The sequence below is a fragment of the Drosophila novamexicana genome, unplaced genomic scaffold, assembly GCF_003285875.2.
Source record: "Drosophila novamexicana strain 15010-1031.04,08,12 unplaced genomic scaffold, DnovRS2.1 tig00000193-arrow-pilon, whole genome shotgun sequence".
NCBI lineage: Eukaryota > Metazoa > Arthropoda > Insecta > Diptera > Drosophilidae > Drosophila > Drosophila novamexicana.
Window position 1 is genome coordinate 1,197,790 of NW_020824787.1, and position 24,533 is coordinate 1,222,322.

Sequence of the window (24,533 nt, forward strand, 5' to 3'; positions counted from 1 at the left end):
TGCAATAAACTCAATAGACTCGAACTTTAATTAAAATTTGATCATCAGGCAGCCGAGACCCAACACTTCCAACAATGCCCAACAAATGTTTTGAAAATGTTACAAATCTTAAATACTACGCATTAATTTTCGGTAGCGAAAAGGAATTACAAGCAATCGCCAGAGTCGAAGTTCGTAAGCTCAAACTCGGACTTGAACTTTACAGAGTCTTTCGACTAATGAACTTTTTGCTGAGGCGCTCCACTTCTCTCCACGTCGCTCCTGGTTGGCTTCGGCTCCACGGAGTAAGATTGAGGGAAAGAGAGATAGAGAGAGAGAGAGAGATCAGGGGCGGAGGCTGCTTTGGGTTCAGTTGACTTGATTAATGGAACCGACAATGTGTTGAACATCAAAAGGTAGGAAAATAGTAATTTACAATATATACGCAGCGCCAAGCCAAAGATGAGCTACAAATTTAATTTATTATGCCCTAACAGAGGGTGTTATAATTAATTGAAATGGTTTGTGACCCATTAAAATAAACATAAAATATTATTATAATCTGTGATCAGATTATCAGATAACATCGTAAAATCTTTCTTATATATAGCTGCAAAACTTGGTTGTTTTTTGCCGGGTCAAGAATGTCTTGGTAATATTCCATTAGCTAATTATGATTAAGACTTTTTTTTTAAATTTATAAAATAAAAAAGTTGTCTTCAACCCGTTTTTCGATCGTGAAGGTGAATTTACACATGAACTAATTCCTTGAAAATAGTGATACATTATTTAAATTAAATTTATATTTCAATTCGATTGAAGATGTAGATCCCATTTTCCACACACGTGGGTTGATTTGCCGTGAAGACTATAAAAATAGTCGCTAATGAATTTTACCCCTCGAAAATGAGCTTGATCAACGATCAACAAAGGGTATGCAGTCTTCGCTGTCTATAGGACTCACAATACTTCGTCTTAATAATTTCTTATAATTCAGACATAATTATAAATGGTCAGCCAGACAGCGTGCGAGTACCTGTTGCAATGTTCGCGATGATGGTCCAATTATAGCAGCAATTCGCACTCGGTGCAGGACATGTGTATGGATCAGGCGTTGCCTGTAAGATAAGAAGCGCAAAACCTCAAAATATTTACAGGGCCAGGCGACAGACTGATCGGGTAAATGAGCGGACTGTCCCAAAATATTTGGCAAACTGTGTGCGAATAAAATCCAGTTCCAGAAGGCAGGATTCAGGCAGGCTTTCAGTACGGTTCGTAAGGTGGCGAAAGGATTTGCCGTACAGACAGGGACAGACAAATGCCGGACAGCATAAACACCGGACTGGAGGATTAGGCAGTTCGGAAATAATCCTTTGCTGCCAGGAAGCATGCAGTAAACGGCGCACTAGCCCAGCCTTTCGCAGCAGCACAACTTCGACTCACTTTACGATAGATCATAAAGTTTTATTTGCCGTCATTCTTTCGTCCTGGCCGAAGCGCATGGCCAGCACTCAGCCCGAGTGGGAACCCCTTTTGGGCGAAAGTCGCGCACAGGCAAGAGTTAAGCGGGGAAAGGCTTAGCTTTCCAGCTCGAGCTCGACGCTACGGAACGGAGTCAAAGTCAGGTAGCTAGAGGTAGGCAGAGGTCCTGCCTGGCAGGACGAGGACGAGGCAGTTCTGCTTGTCGCAAAGGCCGATAATCCCTGCTAATGAGGTGTTTGCTGCAAATGTGAGACAGTGAAACATTTAAGGCTGAAAACTAGAAAGTCTGTAAGTCAAGGATAATCGAGGATAATGCGCACAAGTCCTCTAGATATCCAGGCTGAATGAAGTGCTATATGTTAATCCTACTCTCTTTAGTGCACTAGAGCGGCTCTTTTAGTCGCCTCTTACGACAAGCAGTGCCATACTGTGGTGGTTATTCTTATACCCGCCAACCACACGGGTGATTCATTAACTAAAAATAAGTATAATGGCAAGCTATATTTCCTAGCAGTAATTATAGATAGAGCGCCAAGCACACTTTCAATTACAAATGTATGGTCAAAAACTATTTTTCAACTCTCCTCAAGAAATCAAACTATAGCTCCAAAATATCCTCCACTTTCAACTATAGCTATATCGCTAGGTTGTAAATCAAAGACATATAGGGACATATTTTCCATCTTTCTTATAAAGTATAGCCACACAATTAAATACAGATTTATATTTAATTTTAAGCGAGGTCGAGATCAATGATTGTCATAATGACCAACAAAACAAGAGTGAGCCGGTTGTCTATATAGCTATTTCAACAAGCTCTAAGTCTTATTATCCGCCGACTTAGCTGAGCTTGCCTTTTTGTTTTGCAGGCCTGGCCTAAGTGCGTAGCTATAACAGCTTGAGAATTATAAGCAAGCAAATGGCGACACAGCTAGCATAACCGAAGCCCGCTCTCATGTGCTTACGTTTGCGGCTTAGAATGTGATTTTATCTATATCTATCTATAGCTCAAAACTATCCTCAGTGTCAAAGATATCTTGAAAGTATTTTCCAGCTCTTTGAGAAAGTATCGAAACACTATCAACTACAAATTATTAGTAGACATGAGAACATATCGGAATAGATTTCAAATATATTACAAGCTCTGCTCATACTTGGGCCCCTTAATAATAACGGATCGCAGTTTAAATAGCTCACGCCACGACACATCCAGAGGAACCCAATCAATGTCTATTGGCAAACATTTTGGTTTGGTTTGTCACGACGAACTACTGTCTGGCTGTTCAGTTGTCCATCTTCGTCGAGAGACACATGCAGTTTGTGCTGTCCTGTGTCCTGGTGCTCGTCCTGCGTCCTCTTGCAGGCCTTGCTGTCCCACAGCGGAGCGCATGCTGTTAGCTCACGAATTGATTTGTCAAATGGAGGCGCACAAGGACATTGCGATCATTAACCATGATTGCAGGACTCGTCGAAGGTCGTTGCGCAGTCGGACATTGTCAACACTTTGTAGCTGCGACCTGGCACCACCAACTGTGTTTGTTTCGCGACTGAAGATCTCGCCTCATCTCTCTCCCTCTCTGCCAGTTGGAGTTTTATTAATAAACACATAGAAGGCAGAGCTAGAGATAGGGAGAGTCAGTAAGAGAGAGAGAGAGAAAGAGAGAGGGGTATACGCTTTTGATCTTGCAAATAGTCGTAATCGATTCGGAATGCTTGGCGGGACCTGCTGCTGCTGCTCCTATTTGAGTTCCCTCTTGGTTAGCAACTTGTCAGCTTCCTTTTGGCAACTTCACCCAGCAAGTGTCTTCTTCTGTTCAGTAGATGCCACCACAAACCAACTGCAATTTTTGAGTTAACACGCTGGAACCGTTATGCTATATTAGGGAAGCAAAAATCGTAGAAGATGCGGACAAATATTTCCGAATGGAACATACATTGTTTAAAAATTAGAAATTAGATTAGAAAAATATTGTTGAGTCTAGTTGCAGGAAGGATTGGGTATGATAATCTATATAGTATTATTAAAATGTTAATCGTTTACATTTTCCATGCTAATTGGCGATCTACAAACCCATTTTAAATGAACTTTAATTAACTAGCGTAGCTTTCTATTGCGTCTACCCGCAGACAGGTGGCGCCCTTCAGTAGCTCCCCAAACGGGGAGGTATATAGCGCGCACGTAAGTCTAGCGGGGCTCTTTCCATCTAATACAATAAATGGACAATGCTAATGTGCTCACCTGTGCCCAACTGACATTATAATTAATGACAAATAGTCAAAAGCGACGGCTGAAGGGCAATCATCAGAGAACAATGGGCATATTATGTGAAATGCGGCGAGCGAGGGCAGTTCGATTTTCGATATACTCAGACGTCTTATCGCCCGGGCGATACCTAGCTGCTGCTGCTGCTGCATATTAATATTAATGGTTTATTATTATATGTATGACCTGGTGCCTCAGTGCTGCCACTGCTCCAGCAACAGCTCCGCTCCAGTCGGGCTCTGTCCAGTTCGAGGGGCTCCTTTTGGGTTTGCCGTGTGCTTTGTTCACGCCGCGATTGCTTCACTGCACTGACGCCTGGCGTGACGATTTTAATTTTTTTTTATTATTATTATGTATATTGCGGCACAGGGAGCTTGCAGTCGCCCCCGTGACTGCCACAAGAGAGCGAGACAAGCAGACAAATAGAGGGAAAGCGCAAATGTCGATGCCTGAGTTATGCATTGGACAATAGCTGTTGTTGTTTCAATACTCTGTTTACAGTATGAAAAGGAGTTTATTGTGTAATGACAGATGCCTAGCTAAGATGTTAAAGTTACAGTTTGAGAGCCATGGGGCATGTTTAAGAGTCACCGGCGCTCCTTCACCAGTTTCTTAAAGTTTAAGAGCCACTAAGCTCACTCAATTCCTTGTTACAGTTTGAAAGCAACTACCTTTGCGCGCTTTCCCCCCAGTTTTAATGTGACTATATGTAACAGAAGTTGGCTAAAAGTCTTAGAGTCATAATCAAGAAATCTTTTTGCTACCTACTTTCAGCCGTTATTACAGAGTATTGTACAGTCGGTTGCACGCGACTGGAACGCTTTTACTAGGTTTTTATGGTAGCCATCGTAATTAGTCGCACGCTTCGCAGCCAGCGCCACCTAGCGACCAGGAGAGTAACGAACGACATTGCCCGACATTCCTTGAAGGCAGGCCCCAAGCTAATGAAGCCCCCTTCACGGTGTGCGCCAACAGCTATTGTGGCCAACTCCGACAATGTAGCCGTAGACCCGGCCTCAGTTGCAGCCGCAGCTCGGCTTCAGGTCGACTTCATGGACGCGTGCAAATTCCGTTGAAAAAAAAAGGAGTTTGAACTTTTTTGTTTCTCACTTTATCTGCATTTTGCCTGCAATTTACGTACTTTGAGTTTATTTTCTTTATTTACCACCGACTAAATGCGGCATGCAGCACGTTTGCGGCTCAATGTTGGCTTTTATATATACATATATTTGTATAGTTTTTGTATGCGGAAATTAAGTTTGACTTGTGGCAGAGGTTTTCAGTGGAAATGATTAAGAACTTGTGAACATGAAATTATATGGAAGTTCTCTTAGGATATTTTATTTGTGCTGTAAGGAATTGCAAATTGAGAGAGATTGGTTTGATTCCAAGTAGTATGAAAAATAATCTGGATTCTCCAATTACTCCCCATTATAAAATAACAATTTTCTTTTTATTTTATTAAGCGTTTTGGTTGTAGTTGTCGACTCCCCAATATATACAAAATATACACAAAGCTTCGATAGAAATTCTTTAAAATATGGCGGAACGGCAGCGCCGCAGTACAACCTTGTCCACCTGGGCACGCTCCACGCCATAGCCATGCCAGAGCGTATCCGGCGGCTTGTTCCAACTGACAAAATAGGTCTTGTGCACGGCGGCCAGTTGAGCTCTGGGCCGGCTGGCAAAGCGCCGCCGGAAGGGCCAGAGGAACCAGTGCAGCGGGCCGCGGCTGATGGCATGTGCAGATGCATCAGCTGGCGGCGGCGATTGGAACGTCTCCAGTCGCAGCTGCAATGATGCAGCCGGCGCGCTTCGCTGTGGCAGCGGCTGCTCCACTATGACGGACTCCGGCACAGATTTGGCGGCAGGCGTGGAACTGGCCTGCATTTGTTGCTGGCCATAAGCGGGTAGAATGCGCGTGCTCGAGGCAAAGACCTCGACGTCCTCATCGTCGTATGAGTTCCAGGGTCTATAGTCCGTTTGGGGCGTGGGCTGGTCATGCTCCTCCAAGATGGGCGAAACACGGCTGCCGCGATAGCATTTAAAGCAGCGCGGCAGCCGGGAGCCCAGTTTGCGCTGTAGCTCAGCGGGCGCTGGCTGGAACTCCTTGGCCTGCTGCTCCTGCGGCATCTTGACCAGCATAAAGTGATCGTTGAGCAGGCAAACATCCGATACCTTCTCACACTTGTGCTCCTCTCCAAAGAACGCATCCAAGTCGACGCTTTGCGGATAGATGCGATAATCCTCTCTGTGCAAACCCAGCAATTGTTGTCGTTGGAGCGCCAAAAGGCTGGCACTTCGCTGCGTCTGCAATTGGCTGCCCACCTGGTTGACACATCTCACTAGGCCGCTAGCCTGCTGCTCGACAACGGACGTGGTGCGGCAAATGCTGCGGCTTTTCATATAACTCCAGTTACCATAGCGCTGCTCGAAGATTCTGGCAAAGATCTGGGCGCTCTTCCGATTGCATGGCTGTCGCTGCTGCGGTATCAGCGCCGTGGACAACGACATGCTGATGCGGTCACAGTATGTTGGAATGAGTTCCTATATGAAATGTTACACATCAGATAGTTAGCTGACAGTTAAAGCAGAGCAGTTCAATTAAGCTTTCAAGGTCAAAGGTTGCGAGTGTGCGACTAGCTGATACCCTTTACCAAGCTCCGCCACACTCAATCGCAAGGAATTATACATAACCATAGACTTAAACTTTCAGACACACACATTAAAACACGTAAGTTTCTTCCTGTCTTATTCTTATTATACACATTTCGTTCTTGAATAACTTTTGTGCACATTCACTGCATCAAGAGGACACTCAAATAAGTGTATTTTGCATATCCAGGCTGTTCCTTTGAAAGTGACTTAGATCTCATAGTCTGTTTCGAACAGTGCAAAAAGAAGTCGATGGTTCTGTTAACGGTTTGAACCAGTGACACAATTTGAGACTGGGTGCATGAAAGTTGCTTAAGACATCCGTAAAATTTGGTTCTGATATGAACGTTGGCTCAACTCTCCGATTATATTTATAACTTATATTTACATATTACTAAGTATTATTATTATATTTATAATTTATATTAAATCATTCATATATAACTTTAATTTATATTTATATACACTATAGATATACACACTTCTATTAAATTATACGATCTTTATTATGTTATACATAATTTATATTTGATTTATTTTATAGTTACCGGCGAATATTTATCTTGATTATTCTAAACGAACTACGATATAGGTATATATATATGATATTTTAATATGAATTATAATATTTACCAAAATTATAATAAGCTACAGTCTTGTATTACTTTCGAAATCCATTTAAATCATTTAATCCTACGTTTCTCCAAATTCTGCACTCATTTAAAAAGGGAAATGCAGCTGTGACTGATATAAAAGCGTATATTAGAGTATATTAAAGGAGAACTGTTGCACACGCGTGGAAATCTATCCATAATTGAGCTCAAATTGCAATTGAATTTCGAACGTAAGTGGAAACGTTTTTCTTGTCACAGCAGACAGCGCCACGCCCCCGCCTCCTATCAATATTATCTAAAAGCCAGGCAACGTTTACTCTTTGACTTTTGGCGGACTGCAGACTGGCGCCATGAAACCAAGGCGAAAGTCGGGCCAGGACATGAGTTGCTTCCGCGTCATCCAATGCCAACGGCAACAAACAACAGCCATAAGAACAACAACAATAACGACAATCAAAAAATGTATTTAATGCGGCACTGGCAACACGAAAGTTTTATTTATTATTTTGACAGGTAAACAAATCACGAGCTCAGCACAAACACAAACACAAACACAAAAGCCGCAAGCTAACACACACACAAACACACGAGCACACACATACACACATTACGCTTACATTTTGCCTTTTGCCGTGTATTCGTATTTAATTGTGCCGTTACTTTTTCGCTGCAGTGCTCGTCGCTTGGCTCGCCAATGACAACTGAAGCCGACTTTTAGGCTGCGCTGTGTTTGCGCTGCCACAACGTAACGTAAGCGAAACGTAACGTAACGCGAGCGTAGCGGCTGCTGCTGCTGTTGCTCATTTGCATACAACTTGTTGTTGTTGTTGTTTGTTTGTTTGTTTGCCTGTTTGTTTGTCTGTCTGTTTGTCTGTTTGTCTGTTTGTTTGTCTGTCTGTTTGTTTGTTTGTTGCATGCCGGCAAACGCACACATGACACAATTGACAATTAAAAACGTACACACACATATGTATGTCCATTTGCATGTGTCCATTAAAAGGACATTTGAATGCAGTTAGTCGAGTTGGAATAGTTAATGGGCTAATGTACACATAAAGTCAATGTCAATAAATGTTGCTAAGGACATGTACTACATATTGTAGCTGTATTTTATAGCTTATAGCCAATATAATGAATAAAATTCGTATAAGAAAGTTGTGCACAAGAGTCTCTGAATTTGGATTGAGCTATTTTATACTAAAGATAGATTATAAATCTTAAGATTGTGGACGCCTATTCCTCAATTCAGGCAATGGCGGGCTGGTTTGTACTTATAAGGCTAGGTGTAAAGGAAAAGGAGTGATTAATTAGGTAATTTTGTGATTGTGGGACGCGTGGCGCTAATTTGTTTATCCTTTATTTCGAATCTAATTAAAAATATTAATGCGTCAATCTAATTTGATCGTTCAGAAAGATAGGGGTCAAGTGAATTCAACAAGTATTACCTCTATTTATGCATATACCTATATTTAAATTTATTACAACTCCCCTGAGTTTATCAATTATTTTTAACTGTAATATATCCAAAAGTAAACTTCCAGACTTCCATTTGCACCCAAACTCCGAGTCGTTATTAAGTTTGCTTTTGTCATTATTGATTGTTAATGCACGCTAATGATATAGCACAGAGTCGGGAGTCAATACATATTGACTATAGCGATATGAGGGGGCGGGGCTAGCCATAAAGTCTGAGCATTAATTCAGCCGTTGCGTTAAATTGCCCATTTGGGAAATAGGTATACGGCTATTACTCTTACAGCCGGAGGGTTGTAGTTCCGCTTCGGTTCTGATTTAATCAGTTGAAGCTAAACAAAAAAAATGGAGACAGCCTTAATTTATGGCAAACAGAACAACGAAACTGATTTGACGATTTACGTAATAGTCACGAAATGTTTAATGTTTGATTAATGTGAATAGATTTATCATACTTTTTTAGAAGAGATTGTCACTTTGAGAGCTGAAAATAGGTTTACAAAGCTAAGTATCACACTGTGGAGACCAAGTCAAACTTTTAAATATATTTTCTTTTGTATATATAGTTCATAAGCTGGCGTTATGATAATACGACACTTTATCTTCTTCTACACTTAACCCTAGAATGAGTAGAAAGAGTAAAATAACTGGGCATATGTTTAAAGGCACAACAAAAATCTCTCTCTCTCCCTCGGCTTCACTCTCGCTCGGCAGTTCTGCATAAAAATACATGTTATTTGGATAAATTGGATGAAACATTGCCTGTTTTTATAAGTTAGACAAATGCTTGCATATACTCTAATTTATAATTTATGTACAGCGTATCCCCTAGTCGAGCTTTCACTCTCACATGTTAGTTGAGGACATGTGCACTTGCAGCAACTGTTTCAGTCACGTCACGTAAATAGTTCTTCTTAGTTTTGATCTATGTCTATGGCTCTATGTCAACAGCTGATCATCAAGAGCAACTGGAAGAGCAAATTGACACCAATTATGCGAACGGGTCGTCGATCGGAGCTGTGTCCAATTAACCTTAACTGACCTTCTCCAACAGGGAAGCATAAACAATAAATTTACTTTCAGAACAAAACAAAATACTGGTTATATTGCAAACTTAAAGAGAGAAAGGGACTGCTGAAGAGAAAGAGAGAGAGAGAGAGAGAGAGAGGGAGGGTGGGGAGGGGGGAACAGATTAGCATTGAGATAATGAAAAGTTTCAGTGAAGGACAAGCGAGGAACAGAACGCAGCAGAGCAGAGCAGAGCAGAGCAGAGCAGAGCAGCTGCCCAACCCAACGTAAGTTAATTTTTTTGCGCATCGGTATGCAGCTCATTTTGCTCGATGTGAAATGATCTACATATGTATTTATTAAGTTGGAACATACTGAACTTGAACTTGGGCCGCGAACTGTTGCCACGTCATCAACATAACGACAATAACCAGTCAGGTTTGATACATGGGACGCGGTTTTGTCTGCGCAAAGCTCCAAAAACGGTAAATCATGCAACAACAACAACAACAAGTAAGAGTGCTCTTATCGAGAGGATGATCGACTACAAAATACCCTGTACAAGAAGTGGAGCGCTGGGCTCCACACTTTGAAGAATGCATTCTTAAATAAATGTTGTATTATATGTCTAATTAGCTTAAACAGAGAAATTATCAAAGGGATAACTGGAATTGGCAAATATATGCCTGTTACATACATTGGCATAATTTCATAATACCCATTTTATCAATTTTTAATGGGTATGCGGCATAAAAACAATAAAGACACTTAATGAAGCTGCATATCAGCTTTTGTTTAAAACTTGTCAACCGAAGGTCGCGCCTCTGCGTTTGTTGGGATAAACAAAAACATTTTGAAATGTGGCGTCCTTGACTTGACGCTCAATATCTGTCAGCAAGGATCAGTGAGAGCAGATTGCTCTCGCTCTCTTTCTCTCTCTCTCTCTCTCTGTCCGTCACGCTCTCTCGATTTGATGCTGGAAGCTTGACGAGGTTGCGTTGGCTTGGCGCGCGCGCAGCTTAAATCAGTTGGTGGCAGGCAGCGAAGCGCTTCGGTTGGATCGCGGTGGCAGCTGTATAAAAACGGAATAAAAACAACGCAGTTGCATAACGGAAATCCAGTAATTTGTGGCAAGTTGTTTTAGTGCAAATTGAAAACTCTTAAAGCGCGCCTCGCTGTGTTGTCGCATTGGCTGCTTATTCAATTGCCAACATTTCCTCAGACATTGCAACATGTAGTTGCCACAAAGAGAATCGGCCAAAAGAGACGCCAATAACTGTCGGTCGCCGATTGTCAGTCGGTCTCATGGTCTTGGGCTGCCCATTGAGCTGTCTAACGGTAAAGCCGCCTGGCGTTAGCTGTGTGTGTGTGTGTGTTTGTGTGTGCGCGCGCATATGTATGTGTGTGTTGTGCCACATTGTAGTGCACGTAATTTTCATTTTAGTGGCGTCTGCGGCTAAAACGAAAGTGAAAATGTTGCTACAGGCTGCAGCTGGTTCGCCTACGCCGCCCACCGCCCCACCGTTCCCCCCTCCGCTCCAGCGACTCATCAGCGTTTTCGTCTGCCGCTTGTTGAAATGAAAAGCGCCGCACAACACACTTAAATTTAAGCTGAAACGTAAAACGAAAATGCACGCGAATACGGAAGACAACTAGTTACAGCACTTGCATTGAAATTGTGACGTGACTTTAAATCAAACAAATAACAAAAATTAAAAGAAAACCTTTTTTCGTTTTAAATTTACAGGGCAATCGAAACGCCAGCCGAAGTCAATTTAATTTGTTTAACATCATGATTGAGCGTGAAATTATTCAGTAAGTGCAAACTGTTAAATTAATTCAAATATAAGGTATACTAATGAAAAGTGCTTAATTCTAAAATGCATATTAACACATTAACGACAACCTTATAGCAATTATATACATGCACCGTCATCGTCATAATGATTGTTTGTCAAAGTTCTAGCGGCGCGTATGCCCAGCAACTAGGCCAAGATTTATCGTCAACACTCGTTGCCAAGTCCATAGCTGCGGCTGGAGTTATAGATAGATATAGAGTCCATTATCATTATGCTCCACTGTGACAAAGTCCGTTGACCGTTTGAACGTTGCACAGCCGAAATGCACTTAAGACTGCATACAAATAGATAAATTAAATGCGCCACAAATTTGCAATTATTATTGTTCTTTGCGCTTTGTTTAAAAAAAAAAAAGCGTTGCCCACTCGTTTGCATACCTGAGGAGGTTCTTATGTTTTGTTTACAATTAAAACAAACATTTGTCAAATTCATTTGTGGTTCTTACTTCACGGTAATCAGATTGGGCAAATTTACAGCTATAAAACGCTCCTCAGGGAATTTATCGCGATTATGGAAATTTAAGGACGTTAAGGGAAATTTATCGACATGAGGGAAATATACGGCTGAATGTTATATATTACATTTTAAAATAATAATAATTATCATTATCATACTCCTCTATATATATGAATCGCTCCGAAAATAAACATTATATTTTTATATATAATTGTTTTGTTTTTATGAATTACCTTATATATTGCAAAAGTTAATGTTATAAAATCTATCTAAAGCATAACATAGACAATCGTATCGATATTTATTTTGATATGACAGCTTTTTGAAGAAAACGAAAATTTTCCGTTAAATCCTTATATTTAGTACAATTACAAAGACATCTTTAGGGCAGTTAGGACGAGGGCTTGGCGCGTTTCCTGGGAACTTGACAGGACACAAATGTCGAAATGTTTAATGTTTATGTTTAACTTTCAATCCCGCACCAAAGAAGACTCTTACAATGGAAAGAGATTCTTTCTTCAATTTCAGCACCACAACAGCCTCGAAGAGAATGTTTGCCTTCCTGCAGGACTTGCTGCAATTGCTGATGCTGATAGTACGCGTGCTCCTGGAATTAACTACAGTCCTGGTGCAGTCGATGTTGCCCAGAAAGCTAAAGGATATCAGCAGCGAAATTGTCCTGGTAAGTGGCTCCAATAATAGTGTGGATTATTTGACTCTCATATACTCATACCACACAACTACAGATAACCGGCACCGGCCATGGCATTGGCAGAGAGCTGGCCTTGCAGTATGCCGCCTGGGGTAGCACAGTCGTGTGTGTGGACATCGACGAGAAGAACAACATGGACACTGTGCAGGAGGCTCAGCGCTTGAATCGTGGTGCCGTGCACAGTTTCAGGTGTGTGTGTGTGTGTGTTGTTCAATAGTAAATTCCTGGTATTATATAAAATGTTACCCATTGCAGCTGTGATGTATCCAAGCGCGATCAGGTGCTAGCGCTGGCAAAGCGTGTGAAAACAAAGGTTGGCTCTGTGTCTGTGCTGGTGAATAATGTTGGCATAATGCCGACGCATCCCTTGCCACAGCAATCGGCCGAGGAAATACAACGTGTGTTCGATGTCAACGTATTCTCGCAATTCTGGACAATACAAGCGTTCCTAGATCAAATGAAGGAACGTCGCAACGGCCACATTATCTCTTTATCGTCCATTGCCGGTGTGGTGGGTCTGTCCAACTTGGTGCCATATTGTGCAACTAAGTTCGCAGTACGCGGCATGATGGAGGCTCTGCATGAAGAGCTGCGCGAGGGACCCTACAAGGATCTGGTAAGCACTAAGCGTTTCTACATCTGCGAAGTACACTTGATTTTCATTTTGTGATGTGATTTTCATGTAGATAAGAGTCACAACTATATTTCCATACATGACGAATACGGGGCTTTGCAAGTATCCGAAGGTCAAGTTTCCCACCATTTTGGGCCTGCTGGATCCCAAAGAAGTGGCAAAGCGCATTATAGAGGCGCATCGATCCAATAGTCTGGAGGTAACGATACCCAGCAGTCTGATGTACATCAACAATTGGACTCGACTGTTGCCAAGTAGTTGTGGAATTATGCTAAAGGACTACATTGACAGTGGTGTGGAGTCGGATTTGAATTAATTATACTTTGCGCTCATTTGTTATAGAATATGTTTACGTATATTTAGTGTTTTGGCATATTAAAGGTATTATTGGTCATCCCAAGCAATCGATAAAAGCGTTTTAATGCAAGCTCTTAGAAAATTGATTTGAATTGGCGCCAATTGGCCTTAGCACATTGCGATATTTATCGATATATGCATATGTCGGTGGAAATATTTTGCTGGTCACACTTTTGTTTACATTTCGTCAACATCAACAGCTGTCGGCTGCACAAGTCCGGCCACTCTGACTTTAACTCAGCTGTGGCATGACAACAAAGGAAAATGGCTTGCGAGGTGAAAACATTTGGAAATATTTTAGATTTTCGAAAGGTTCAGGAATATTTTGGACTTGGTCATGGTAAAAATTTAAGAATTGAGCATCAATATACGCCTATTAACTGTTTCCTAATGCCAACTCAGACGACAATTGGCTTAATGGCATCAACTATGCCATGTCACCAACTGGAGAGGCGATTGCCCTGGCGCAGGGTGAAAAGCTGGCATTTTTGACCACCTGCTGGGACAGTCATGGGCATGGAAATACTTATGCTCTCAGCTGGTGTGGCGAACTAGAGGATCCCAATCAAATAGTCACCAGTCTGTTCTGCATGCCCATGCTGCGTGCCACAGACATCGAGTGGACTTGCGTGGCAGTAGGTCTGGCCTCCGGCATGGTAATATTCTACACAGATACGGGTGTTAAGCTATTCTCGCAATGGTAAGCTATGTAACTTTATTGCTAACTCATTAATATCCTTTCTCTTGCCAGTTGCCAAGAGGATTCCGTCTTGGGCATTAAATTGTTGTCGCCGGCGCGTCACTCAGAAGCCGATGCCTTGCTATACATTGTCTACAGCAGCTGCTTGTGCTTTATCAATGGCCAGGACATATTGCCCATACTGGCCAATTGTCGTCAGACCATACAGCGCAGTGCTCTGGAGCGTAGCGTTTATCCCAGCGCTGATGTGGTGCCGTTTCAGAAATACAAGTTCAAGCGCCAGCGCGAATCCATTCTTAATGATGCCGTCATTGTCACAAATCAACGATCGCCCACCTATGATCACATTGTAAATCAAAGCATTGCGTTTGGCTACTTCGCCAAGGTGCAGGCAACGCCTATGCGAAGTGCCCAGGTGCTGGCTGCCGGTGCGGAGCCTTATTTGGGTTTCTTTGAGGCCGAGGAGGGCTACAAGACAGTATCGCTGGGCGCGGTGGCCAAAGACGTTATTGGCATGGCGTACAAAAATTTACTGGGCGGCCTCTTCCGGCGCGCGCCGGAGGCAACGGCAGACCAGCCCGATCAGATGCCGCTGCCCAGCAAGGAGGCGCCCATGCGCACACGCTGCCGCCTGTACGATGGCAAACGTGACGGGCTCACCCTGGCTTTGGCGCCTGGCGGTAAATTGGCCGCCGTTACGGACAATCTGGACCGCGTGATGTTGGTGGACACACAGCAGGCGATTATATTGCGCGTCTGGAAGGGCTATCGGGATGCACAGTGCGCCTTTATGCCCATTAAGGAACGTTCTGTGCGTGGCATTAAGACGCACAAGCGCAAGGCGCTGTTTCTGGTCATCTATGCGCCGCGCCTAGGCTGCCTGGACATATGGGCGCTGCAGAATGGGCCCAAAGTGGCCGCATTTAATGTGTCCAAGAGTGGCCAGCTGGTATACAATAATCATAGCCCTCTGGGCGCTCCAGGCGTGCAGATGCGCCGCTCGCCCAATCTGAATCATTGTCTATTTCTGGATCCCAGCGATGCCAGCCTGAAGGAGGTGCACATACCATTCCACTATGCACTCAGCGAGACCAATTCTCAAACATCCCGGGATATACACTCGCTGCGCCGCCTGCGCAATCAACTGCGCTCGCTGACACATTCTAGCGATGACAGGCAGCAGCAGATTGCCGCGATTGCCCAGCTAGCTGGAGAGCTGGAAACGCTGGAAGTGCGTCAGCAGTGCCTCGAGATGTTGCTAAAAAGCAAACGCCTGCAGCCGGAATTGTTTCAGAGCATTGTTGATGCCCTTGGCCAGGCCAAGGCGCATGAGAAGGATGCCGCCACCCAAGAGTTTCTCCAACACATCGCCAACTACAAACGTTTGACCGATCTTTACCTGACACTGAGTCGTGCCCAGCAACAGTGCGGCGATAGCGTTGCGCCGCCAGTTGAGCTGCTCGAGCTCTCCGACGCAGATTTGGTGACCATCAATCAGCTGGTCATTCTGCTGGAAAATGGCGAGGAGAAACCGCCAATGCGTGAGGTTAGCTTTCAGCTGCAGGACGCACACAAAGTGGAGGAGTTTGTGGATTATCTGAGCATCTTTAACATCGATACGCCCAACTGTGTAACACTGCTGCCATCGAAGTCGGATAAATATGGCAGCGTTAGCTCTGATCTATTTGGTCATTTCCTTGCCCAGGGCCTGTGCCTAGAGCAGTTTAAGCAGTGGGCCACCGACGCGTGCATTCCCAGCAAGGATCTACTAATGCTAGTCATCTACTTTTGGCTGGAAAAGCCCTTCAAGTATAACAACTGGTAAGTAGCCAAGTGAATGCGAGAGTTATCTGCTTTAACACTCGCTTTTCTCACCCACAGTGATGAGGTGGTCGAGGATATGTCTCGCATTGCGTCCATGGTGCGCGTCATCTGCGAGCTGGCCGGTGAGCATATCAACGACTATGCCTACAATGCCATCTCGCCGTGGTGGCAGCAGGTGCGGGAGCTGCTGCTGGAGAGCAAACACTTCTCTGGTCTGTTAGTGGCCATTGTCTGCCGTATGGTGGCCACACAGCTGTGGCGTAATCGACGCGACGGCTCCTGCGATGATAGCGCCACGGAGGAGGACGAACGCTGGGAGAGCATATCACATGATGAAGCACAGTGGGGCCTGCTCATTGGCAAGCTGGAAGATGTGGCCGTGCTGGGCGCGATACTGGGGTAAGCTTTGGCTAGGTTTGAGTGTGTGCCGCGAACAAGCAATAAACGGCTTCCCTCCTCCTTTCTGCAGTCAGCCGAAGATCTGCCGTGAACCCATTGGTCCAGAGTTATTGTACGAGCAGCCCGACTGCAGCTTGAAGAACATTCTCAGCAGCGGCAAGGGCATTGTCTCGGAGCTGACAGCCAAGTGGCTGAACAGCTCGCGACTGCATCCGCGTTTAATTGTGGAAATAACTCCGCCAGGAAACGAGACGGATGATGAGCCTGACGTCAAGGCAAAATCGAAGACCAAGGTAAGTCAGAAAAAAGTGGAACAGGAGAAGAAGCTGGAGGAGCTGGAGGAGCTAGCGGCAATTGAGAATATGGAGCAGGCGGGCAAACCCAGCGAACCATTGGAACCTGTGCTAGAGCGCCTGGCGCTGCTGCGTGCGCATTTCCCCTTTAGCCTGGAGTCGGGCGTGCTGCTGAGTCTGATGGCCTGGCAGCATATGGTGCACTGGAGCAAACAGCTGTCCGGGCTGGAGCACATGCGCGCCGCATTGCGTTGCCTACAGGAATATCGCACGCCAGATCTGGCGCTAAAACATGGCACCTGCTGCCTGCTATGGAATGCCACGCTCAAGTATCCACTGCAGGCGGCGGCCAAGCTGATGCAGAAAGTAGGTCGCCTGCCGGTGGACAAGATGTGCCAACAGGATCTGGACATGTCTGCAGCCCTAGTGCCTGAATTTCTCGAGCTGTGCCTGGAGTTCCTGGAGCATTTCAACAGCTCGCTGGAGCACCACAAGCGGGAGCTGCAGTTCGAGCAGGCGCTCAGCGAGGGGCAGCAGCCACTGCAGTTTCTGGCGCTGCAGCAGCATCACGCGCTGCCGGAGCTGCTGCAGCTGCACACCCAGCTCTGCAGCGTGCTACATTTCATAGCCCAGTTTCAGCTGCGCGTGTCACGTCCTCTGACCACACTCTTCGATGCGCTGGCCAACAAGGCGCTACTGTCGGATATCAACAAGGAGCTGACCTATACGCTGCCCGCCCCAGATCTGGTGCTGCAGGAGCAGCGTACCCAATTCCTCTGCAACGTGGTCGCTGCCACAATGGACCTGATACGCGAGGATCTGGAGCAGCTGTACATACTCGATCACGTCTACTATATGGCCAAGATTTGTGCGCTTGCCGACAGCTGGCGGCTGGAGAAGCTTCCCATACTGCGCAAACAGGTGAGCCCAACGGCAGCAACCAATTCCAGTTGGAATTCCAACTACTAGTGTATGCTTTTGCAGGTGGTGGAGCTGTACGCCTTTGGCTATGATGCAGAAGCGCAGCTGCTGCTGAAGGACATTAGCGAGGATGAAGAGCTGGGTCCTCTGCTGCTGGAAATTGCCGGCAGGCGTTTAAATCTCTATGCGGAGGGCAGCCAGGCGGCCTTTCTCAAGATTGCCTCGGTGGGTCACCAGCTGCTAGCCTATTTGGATAATCTGGTAAGTGTGCTCAGATTTTTATCATGCATAGAACTAAACTCACAAACATAACCTTTTCGCCCCGCAGAAGGAAGCCAGCACGGAGCATAGCATTGCCATAAGCGCCAGCAAGCCGGAGGAGATTGATGTGGTCCTTCTGGACAAGCTGATAGCCCATGCCTATAAATGCCTTAGTCGGCCCGGGTCCAAGCACCTTATCACCGTCGCCCAGATGTACAATGCGGTGCGCATGCTACAGATATGAAGGAATTGAATTCACTTTAATTTCATTCCCAGAGCAGGTGCATCCAAATATTTATGCCCCAAATCGAGAACCAAATAAATAAACACATTCGACTAGATTTAAAACTCAAGATTAATGGGTTTCCCTTTCCGATTTGGCTTTAGGCTTGCCAAGTACAGAGCTAATCCTGGCTTTGCCTGAGCTGGCATTGGCTTTGCCTGGACTGAAGCTGCGTTTCGATGGGCTAGACTTGAGTCTACCTGGGCTAGAGTCGGCTTTGGCCAGGCTGGCGGCGGCTTTGGGACTGCCTAGCCTGAAGCTAGCCTTAGGTTTGCCTGGACTGGAGCTGGTCTTGGGCTTGCTCAGGCTAGTAGTGCGAGGCCTGGGGCTGCCAGCCCTTGGATAGCCCTGGCTAACGCTAACCTTGCCATACCCTGAACTAACGCCAGCCTTGGGAGAGCCCTGGCTAACGCTAGCCCTGGCTTTGCCTAGGCTGGAGCCTGCCCTGGGTATGCCAAGAATTGAGCTTGTCTTGGGCTTTCCCCAGCCAGCGCTAGCCCGCGGTTGGTCCAGGTTGGCGCCAGCCTTGATGCGCTCCAGCTTCTGCGGCTCCTTTATGTTTATGGCGGATGTATTGACATCCACCTTGCCCACCACGGGCATATAATGCTCCAAATAGTTCTCAGCTTTCACTTGACCAATAATTGGCGACGTCGGCAGAGCCTCCATCATCTCGGATGGATATACACGCAGATGCGTGTACACTGGAATATACAGCTGTGTCGTATCCAGCTCGATGCGCTGCTCGATGGCACTGCGACCGGGCAGCTGGAAGTGCTTGCCCAGAATGGGCTCGCGTAGCGGTCGCTCAAACAAATTCTTCACATCGGTGGTCGTGTCCTCCACTTCGCGCTCCTCCTCCCGTTCTTCGGCCGCCTTGGGACGCTTCAGCGTGAACGAATGCTGTATGCCCGAGATAACTTTGAGTGTTGTGGAACTGGCCACCTTCTTGATATCCGGCGGCAGGCGATAGGCGCGATTATCCTCGCCAGCGCGCTCGAAAGGTGTCAGTTTCGACCAGGGCAGCACAGTGCCCAGAGTGCCCAGGTAGCGACCTCCTTGCGTCCACAGGCGGCACGAATAGTCGTGGCTGCCACTGTGAAAGAGAAAATGTTGGGAAGAGCAAGGATTAAAGTTGGGGGTTTTTATTAAGAGACCCTGGGGGTTTCGTTAAATTCAAAGCTGGGTCGAATTTAGGAAACTGATTTTTAAGCCGGAACCTGGACTGACAAATGTGGACACAAATGTGCCGGACACAATTTGTAAGCCATGTCTCAGAATATGTTTACAGACTTTTTAATCATTCAAAGAACATACCTGAATATGATCTTTGGCAAATTGATGAAACGTATGGAATTTATGGCCTTAAGGTGTCCCTTGTAAGAGCTAACCAGCATGGGCTCCGGTTGAAAACGTACCATACGCTTGGCGCGCGTCAAGAAGAGTTCCTTTCGCAGGAATATAAATTCCAGTCGCAGTCTGGGCATGCACACATGCGTCTGCTCCGCCTTCGGTATGCTAGATAAGAGTGTTAGAGTTGAGCTTTAGTAAGGTTCCTCAGCAAAATGACAGTGGAATGTCTGTCTTTATTAAGTCCTTGCCTTCGCCCCCGCCAGTTCTAGTTATGAGTTATTTATTTATTTGTTGCCAAAAAAAACCCAGTTTGTTTGGAATTCGGCGAGACACGCAAGGCCTGCCAAAGGAATTTGTGGGTGGATGACTTGGTCTACAAGTTGATACACATGTAAGATAATGAGTCGTGTCGTTAGAGTCAATTTTTGTGGTTTCTTTATGTTTCTTTGGTACAGTGATTGCTCGCATTAAATGATAGAGGTTTGAAGATGGCAGAAGAATCATTGGGAAGTCCGATTCTACCATTTCTTAAGTGTGCAGCTGTAAAGCTGCTGTTACTTGCATTTATGTTAACATTAACAGAGTCACATTAACATGTATGGTTAGCTATGTTAACCTTTTTCCTATATACTGTTATTAACATATTTATGCTATATTTAATAACATGAATCACCAACATTTTTGTTCAATTAAATAAGGGATCGGTTGGAATCGGAGTCTAATCTTACAATCCCCATTACAACCGATTACTTACCAATAATTGACAATATGCCAAACCTTGATGTAACCAAAGGCTGTGCCCGTATAGAGGAATCGATTCTTGCGATCTGTGGCCATGGTCAGCACACAGTCGCCTGTTTTGTGGACGGCCGTAAACTGCTTAATATAGCCGCCATGCTGATGATGCGAATAGACCTGAATGGTGCCCGTATCCAGGGAGATAAAGACGCTTCCTGGACAATGTTAAGAAGAGATGTTGAGCGAATGTTGGAGATGTTGGTTGGGGAGTTAACTTACCATGTTCCTTGGTCATTGGACGTCGCTGCAGAAAGAGCACAGCCTGCACGGAAACAGGTATATTGGCTCCATAATCCTTGATTTCATCCGGCTTAACGGCTTGCACGGAAGTGCTTCGTCTATTTACGCCTATGAGTGAGGACATGCGTTTGCTGCGTCGCGTTAATTTCTCCTCCTCAGCATTCAGCTTTAGCTCAATAAAGCGACTGGGATCCATGACATTGTAGCGTCGATACGGCTGGCCCGTCTCCAGCTTCCAGAAGATGATCTCGCCAGAGTAAGTGGCCGTGACCACGCCCTCGCCCAGCTTGACATCGGCACAGGTGATATCGTCCGTATGGAATTTCGCCCACTTCTTTGGATCGCCATATTCGCGACCCTCCACATCATTGAACTCGGTCACCTGTCGGTCCCAGCCCATGGCCAGTATACTGGAAGCGGAAGTACAAGGATTATATACGGCCGGGTAATATTTGTATATAACTTACCGATCTACAACCCAGATAACGGCGGTCACTTCCTGGTCCGGCTGAATGCTCATATTGCGCACCACGACAGCATTGTTGTAGTTCCAAATCTTGAGCGAACCATCGCGTGCGCCCGTCAACAGGAACTGCTCCAGCGGATCGAAGCAGGCAGCCGTAATCTCAATGTCAATGGTCTCCCCGTAAATCATCTTGGTGTGACAGTTTTTCATGATGATCTTGCGACGACCCGTCCACGGATCCCACACTATAATATAGCTATCCAGGCCGCAGGTCACAATGTTGCGAAACAGGCGATTATAGAGTACCACGGAGACGGGCGCGGCATGGGTGTTGCCATCGGTGAGATCGACCCGGACACGGGGACAGCACTTGATCTGGATGAGCTTGCGACCGGCGACCATTAGCTCCCGCAGATGCGAATGATAATAATATTTAATATCGGTTTCGCTGTGATGAATGACGCGCACCAGATCGCCATAGGTCTGGAGCAGCGTGTGCTCCTGCAGATCCCACACTTTGATTATCTTATGATAGTCCACGCTGTACACCTTATTCTCCTCCGGCTGCACAAAGACGGCCACAATGCCGCCATTGTGTCCAGTCAAAATGGCCGATGGCTCGGATGATATATAGACATCCCAAATGCGCACAAAGGTATCCGGACCACCGGTGACCAAAATATTCTTGATCTCAGACACATAGAACACGGATACGCCCAATGGTATGCGAAAATTGTTGCGATCCTCGTTGCTGACCATTATAAGGCCCGGGCAGCGTCCACGATACTTTTTGGTGTTCCTGTACTCGGCCGAGGCGAACAGCGTGTTCATGTGCAGCGAGAAGTAGACGCAGGAGATGAGCTCGTTGTGCAGATTAATGTATTCCCGTGGTATTAGCAGCGGTATCCGGCCGCGCAGCACATCCGCCCAAACTAGCTCAACCAGCGCCGCGCCGGGCTTCGCCTGGAACGGACCGCGCAGGTATGGTGAATATGACAGGATCCGGACATTGCCAGCATAATCTCCGAGCACCAGCTTCGAGTGTGTCTTGCCGTTGTTGTAGAAGGCATAACTCATGCAATAGACAGCATACGGCAGGCTGCGAATGACCATGCGCAGCGTAAAGGTAGAGGCAATCGTCTCATGGAAGCGCAATTCACGCTCCGTGGAGGAGGTGCACACGATGCTCACGTCGGACAGCGCCTGCAGGGCCAGTATCCAGGTGGGCACCTTCAAGTGAACTGCGATTAAAAGGAAACTTAAAAATTAACTGAGCTAACGAACTCTCAGAGATAGCCTGTAACAAGTTGAAAATTTCTGGAAGACAACGTTACAGACATGTCCTTAAAGACGACTAGCATGACATGTCATTCAGCAAGTCATCGACTACTATGACAATCACATAAAGGTAAGTAAATGTGTATTAAAGCATCCAAATTTCAAGTTCAATCCTCTTTTGTCTTTTACTATACTCGTATACTTACTGCTCTCGGAGACGGCACTACGCAGTGGCTCCATGTGCGCGCTCCAGAAACGCAATTGACCCTCATGACTGGCCGTTACCCACATGCCCGAGTTCTCGGGCGAGTCCTCGCCACCAAAAGAATAATTGGCTGATTCGGTGATCTCTTCCATTGGAGTCTGATCAGACTTGACCTTAAGCAATGTTATGCAACAGACCGCTGAACGGTGCTCGGTTTTGCGTACAACTGGCGCCATCGAGATGGGCATAATAAGTGCCTCCTTTTGGCTGCTGGGATCCTCCTCCTGAAACCCGAATATTAGATACGAGACAAACTCATTCCAGTCCACCATAAAATCATGATTCTGATTAATTTTTAGAAAGAGACGCGTGTAGGCGAAATCGTTAAAGGTAATGTCTACATCCTCGAGCATACGTCGCAAATCTCCACAGCCAACCACTTGACCTGGTGCTGATTTAAATAGTTCGTACAGCTTCTGTAACTGGGCCTTGGAGATGCGGTCGTGCAGTCGCTCCGATTGCTCCTGGCTAATCTGGGTAGCAGTCGAGGAGATTGTCTGATATTCGATGTCCGCTTTGCTGTCCCCGCTGGCAAAATATACAAGCGACATGTTTCTTAGGAAATAAACAACAATATCTTGGCACTTGCAATACGCATATGTGTTTTAAAACTTATTTATATATAACTATATTTCTGGTTTAGTTTTCGCTTTAAAGATTTTACATAAAAGTCTACTAGGTTAAAGTTTTAGAGGCAGCGCGCAACCAGTTCATTAATGCCGTTGCCACGATCCCCGTACTCGCCGCCGCGCTTGAACGAGACGGAGACCTTTTTCTTCCAGCCGTCGCGGGGACTTGATAGCTGCATATTACAAACAAAAGGATTAGCAATTAGGTATTGGCTAAAGTTTAAGCTCGACTTACCATAAAAGAACACAGAAATTCCTTGACGGCGTCGAAGTTGGGTCCCACTGTATAGATTTCATGTATGATATCCTCCAAGCAGATAATACCCTTATCGCCCAGCTGCTCCTCAACCATGGTGTTCGACTGTATAGCCGTCTTTTTACCGTCGATACGCGCAAAACCCTTCTTGAACAGTAGCTCGCGTATGGTGCTCAGCGTAGGAAAGCCATAGACCACAAAGGGCTCGATAACGCGCAGCAGCAATTGATTCTCCTTGCTGTTCTCCAGAAAGACGGCATTGTGCCTTTGTCCCATGTGCAGCGTTTTAAATATTTCTGTGGTGGTTTTGTCAAAGATCTTTTTACCCGCATGACGCATGACTAGGAGCAGTCTGGGATTCGTTTCTGCAGCAGCTTTGGCGCTTTGTTCTGTAATATTTGTGCGTAGAATTGTTTGCCTAATGCGTTTGGATGTGCGTTCGGCCTTCAGGTAGCCCATTACGAAGGACTCGGCGCGTTTGAACTTATGATGTGTGCGGGCGTTCCTTATGCGTTTAATGCGATCCGTGCGCTTTTGTTCAATAACCGACTGATCCTGCTGAATGCGCCTCTTGCGGTGCTTAAGCACCGAGACCGTTTTGCCAGGTAATTTATTGGGCACGGCATATCTGTTAGGCAAAAATAACTTCGTATTTCATATTGCAAAAATCTATATAGTTAATAAGCACTTACTTGTCGGACATATTGAGGAATTCAACTTTTTTTCAAGAAAGTATTCGCGAAACACGTGTGTCCACAATCAAAACAAAAACTAAAGGAATGCCAACCTTTTAGATTTTCAACAGCAATGTGAATGGCAAATTTTCGATAAGATAAAAAATAATATCGATTGTTGAACATCACGATATTAATCGAAAACCTATATACTGTTTATATCTGCATTGCAATGAGCGTGATTAAAATAAAAGTCCGAGGCTGAATTGTCAGCCGTCTGCAAATATGTGTTTAATTTAAAATAAAAAAAGTAACCATACGAAAATAGAATTGGCACCGGAACACTTTTTAATTTCCGGTTTGGCGCTTTCGCATATTACTCAATTCGATAAAGTGTTCTC

At 45.3% G+C, this 24,533-nt stretch overlaps 5 protein-coding genes across 7 annotated transcripts; 2 read left to right on the plus strand and 3 right to left on the minus strand.

Moving 5' to 3' along the window:
* Positions 1-5,191: 5,191 nt before the first annotated feature.
* LOC115758669 lies at positions 5,192-7,460 on the minus strand. Of its 2 annotated transcripts, none has more exons than XM_030699412.1 (2): positions 7,013-7,460; positions 5,192-6,271 (listed from the first exon to the last, which is right to left on the minus strand). In XM_030699412.1, exon 2 carries the CDS (start codon positions 6,236-6,238, stop codon positions 5,258-5,260), a length of 981 nt encoding a protein of 326 aa, XP_030555272.1. In that variant the 5' UTR covers positions 6,239-6,271; positions 7,013-7,460; the 3' UTR covers positions 5,192-5,257. The 2 variants fall into 2 exon arrangements, 1 of the variants encoding a protein (XP_030555272.1); XR_004017437.1 differs by lacking the exon at positions 5,192-6,271 and adding an exon at positions 6,890-6,960.
* Positions 7,461-10,524: 3,064 nt separating this feature from the next.
* Positions 10,525-13,529, plus strand: LOC115758583 (epidermal retinol dehydrogenase 2). 2 transcript variants are annotated; one of them, XM_030699302.1, is made up of 6 exons: positions 10,525-10,604; positions 11,222-11,289; positions 12,318-12,471; positions 12,536-12,690; positions 12,757-13,117; positions 13,188-13,529. In XM_030699302.1, the coding sequence occupies exons 2-6, from the start codon at positions 11,267-11,269 to the stop codon at positions 13,449-13,451; spliced, it is 957 nt and encodes a 318-aa protein (XP_030555162.1). In that variant the 5' UTR covers positions 10,525-10,604; positions 11,222-11,266; the 3' UTR covers positions 13,452-13,529. The 2 variants fall into 2 exon arrangements, with proteins under 2 accessions (XP_030555162.1, XP_030555161.1); XM_030699301.1 differs by lacking the exons at positions 10,525-10,604; positions 11,222-11,289 and having other exon boundaries at positions 12,102-12,471.
* Positions 13,530-13,741: 212 nt separating this feature from the next.
* Positions 13,742-18,243, plus strand: LOC115759286 (rab3 GTPase-activating protein regulatory subunit). Its single transcript, XM_030700188.1, has 7 exons — positions 13,742-13,832; positions 13,895-14,192; positions 14,244-16,013; positions 16,074-16,415; positions 16,486-17,629; positions 17,693-17,890; positions 17,958-18,243. The coding sequence occupies exons 1-7, from the start codon at positions 13,757-13,759 to the stop codon at positions 18,132-18,134; spliced, it is 4,005 nt and encodes a 1,334-aa protein (XP_030556048.1). The 5' UTR covers positions 13,742-13,756; the 3' UTR covers positions 18,135-18,243.
* Positions 18,231-23,208, minus strand: LOC115759288 (WD repeat-containing protein on Y chromosome). The gene is made up of 6 exons (XM_030700189.1): positions 22,515-23,208; positions 21,032-22,271; positions 20,544-20,974; positions 20,281-20,479; positions 19,491-19,691; positions 18,231-19,269 (listed from the first exon to the last, which is right to left on the minus strand). The coding sequence occupies exons 1-6, from the start codon at positions 23,122-23,124 to the stop codon at positions 18,246-18,248; spliced, it is 3,705 nt and encodes a 1,234-aa protein (XP_030556049.1). The 5' UTR covers positions 23,125-23,208; the 3' UTR covers positions 18,231-18,245.
* A 42-nt stretch (positions 23,209-23,250) lies between these two features.
* LOC115759289 (60S ribosomal protein L7-2) lies at positions 23,251-24,243 on the minus strand. The gene is made up of 3 exons (XM_030700190.1): positions 24,151-24,243; positions 23,438-24,086; positions 23,251-23,375 (listed from the first exon to the last, which is right to left on the minus strand). The coding sequence occupies exons 1-3, from the start codon at positions 24,159-24,161 to the stop codon at positions 23,262-23,264; spliced, it is 774 nt and encodes a 257-aa protein (XP_030556050.1). The 5' UTR covers positions 24,162-24,243; the 3' UTR covers positions 23,251-23,261.
* Between the last annotated feature and the right edge of the window lie 290 nt (positions 24,244-24,533).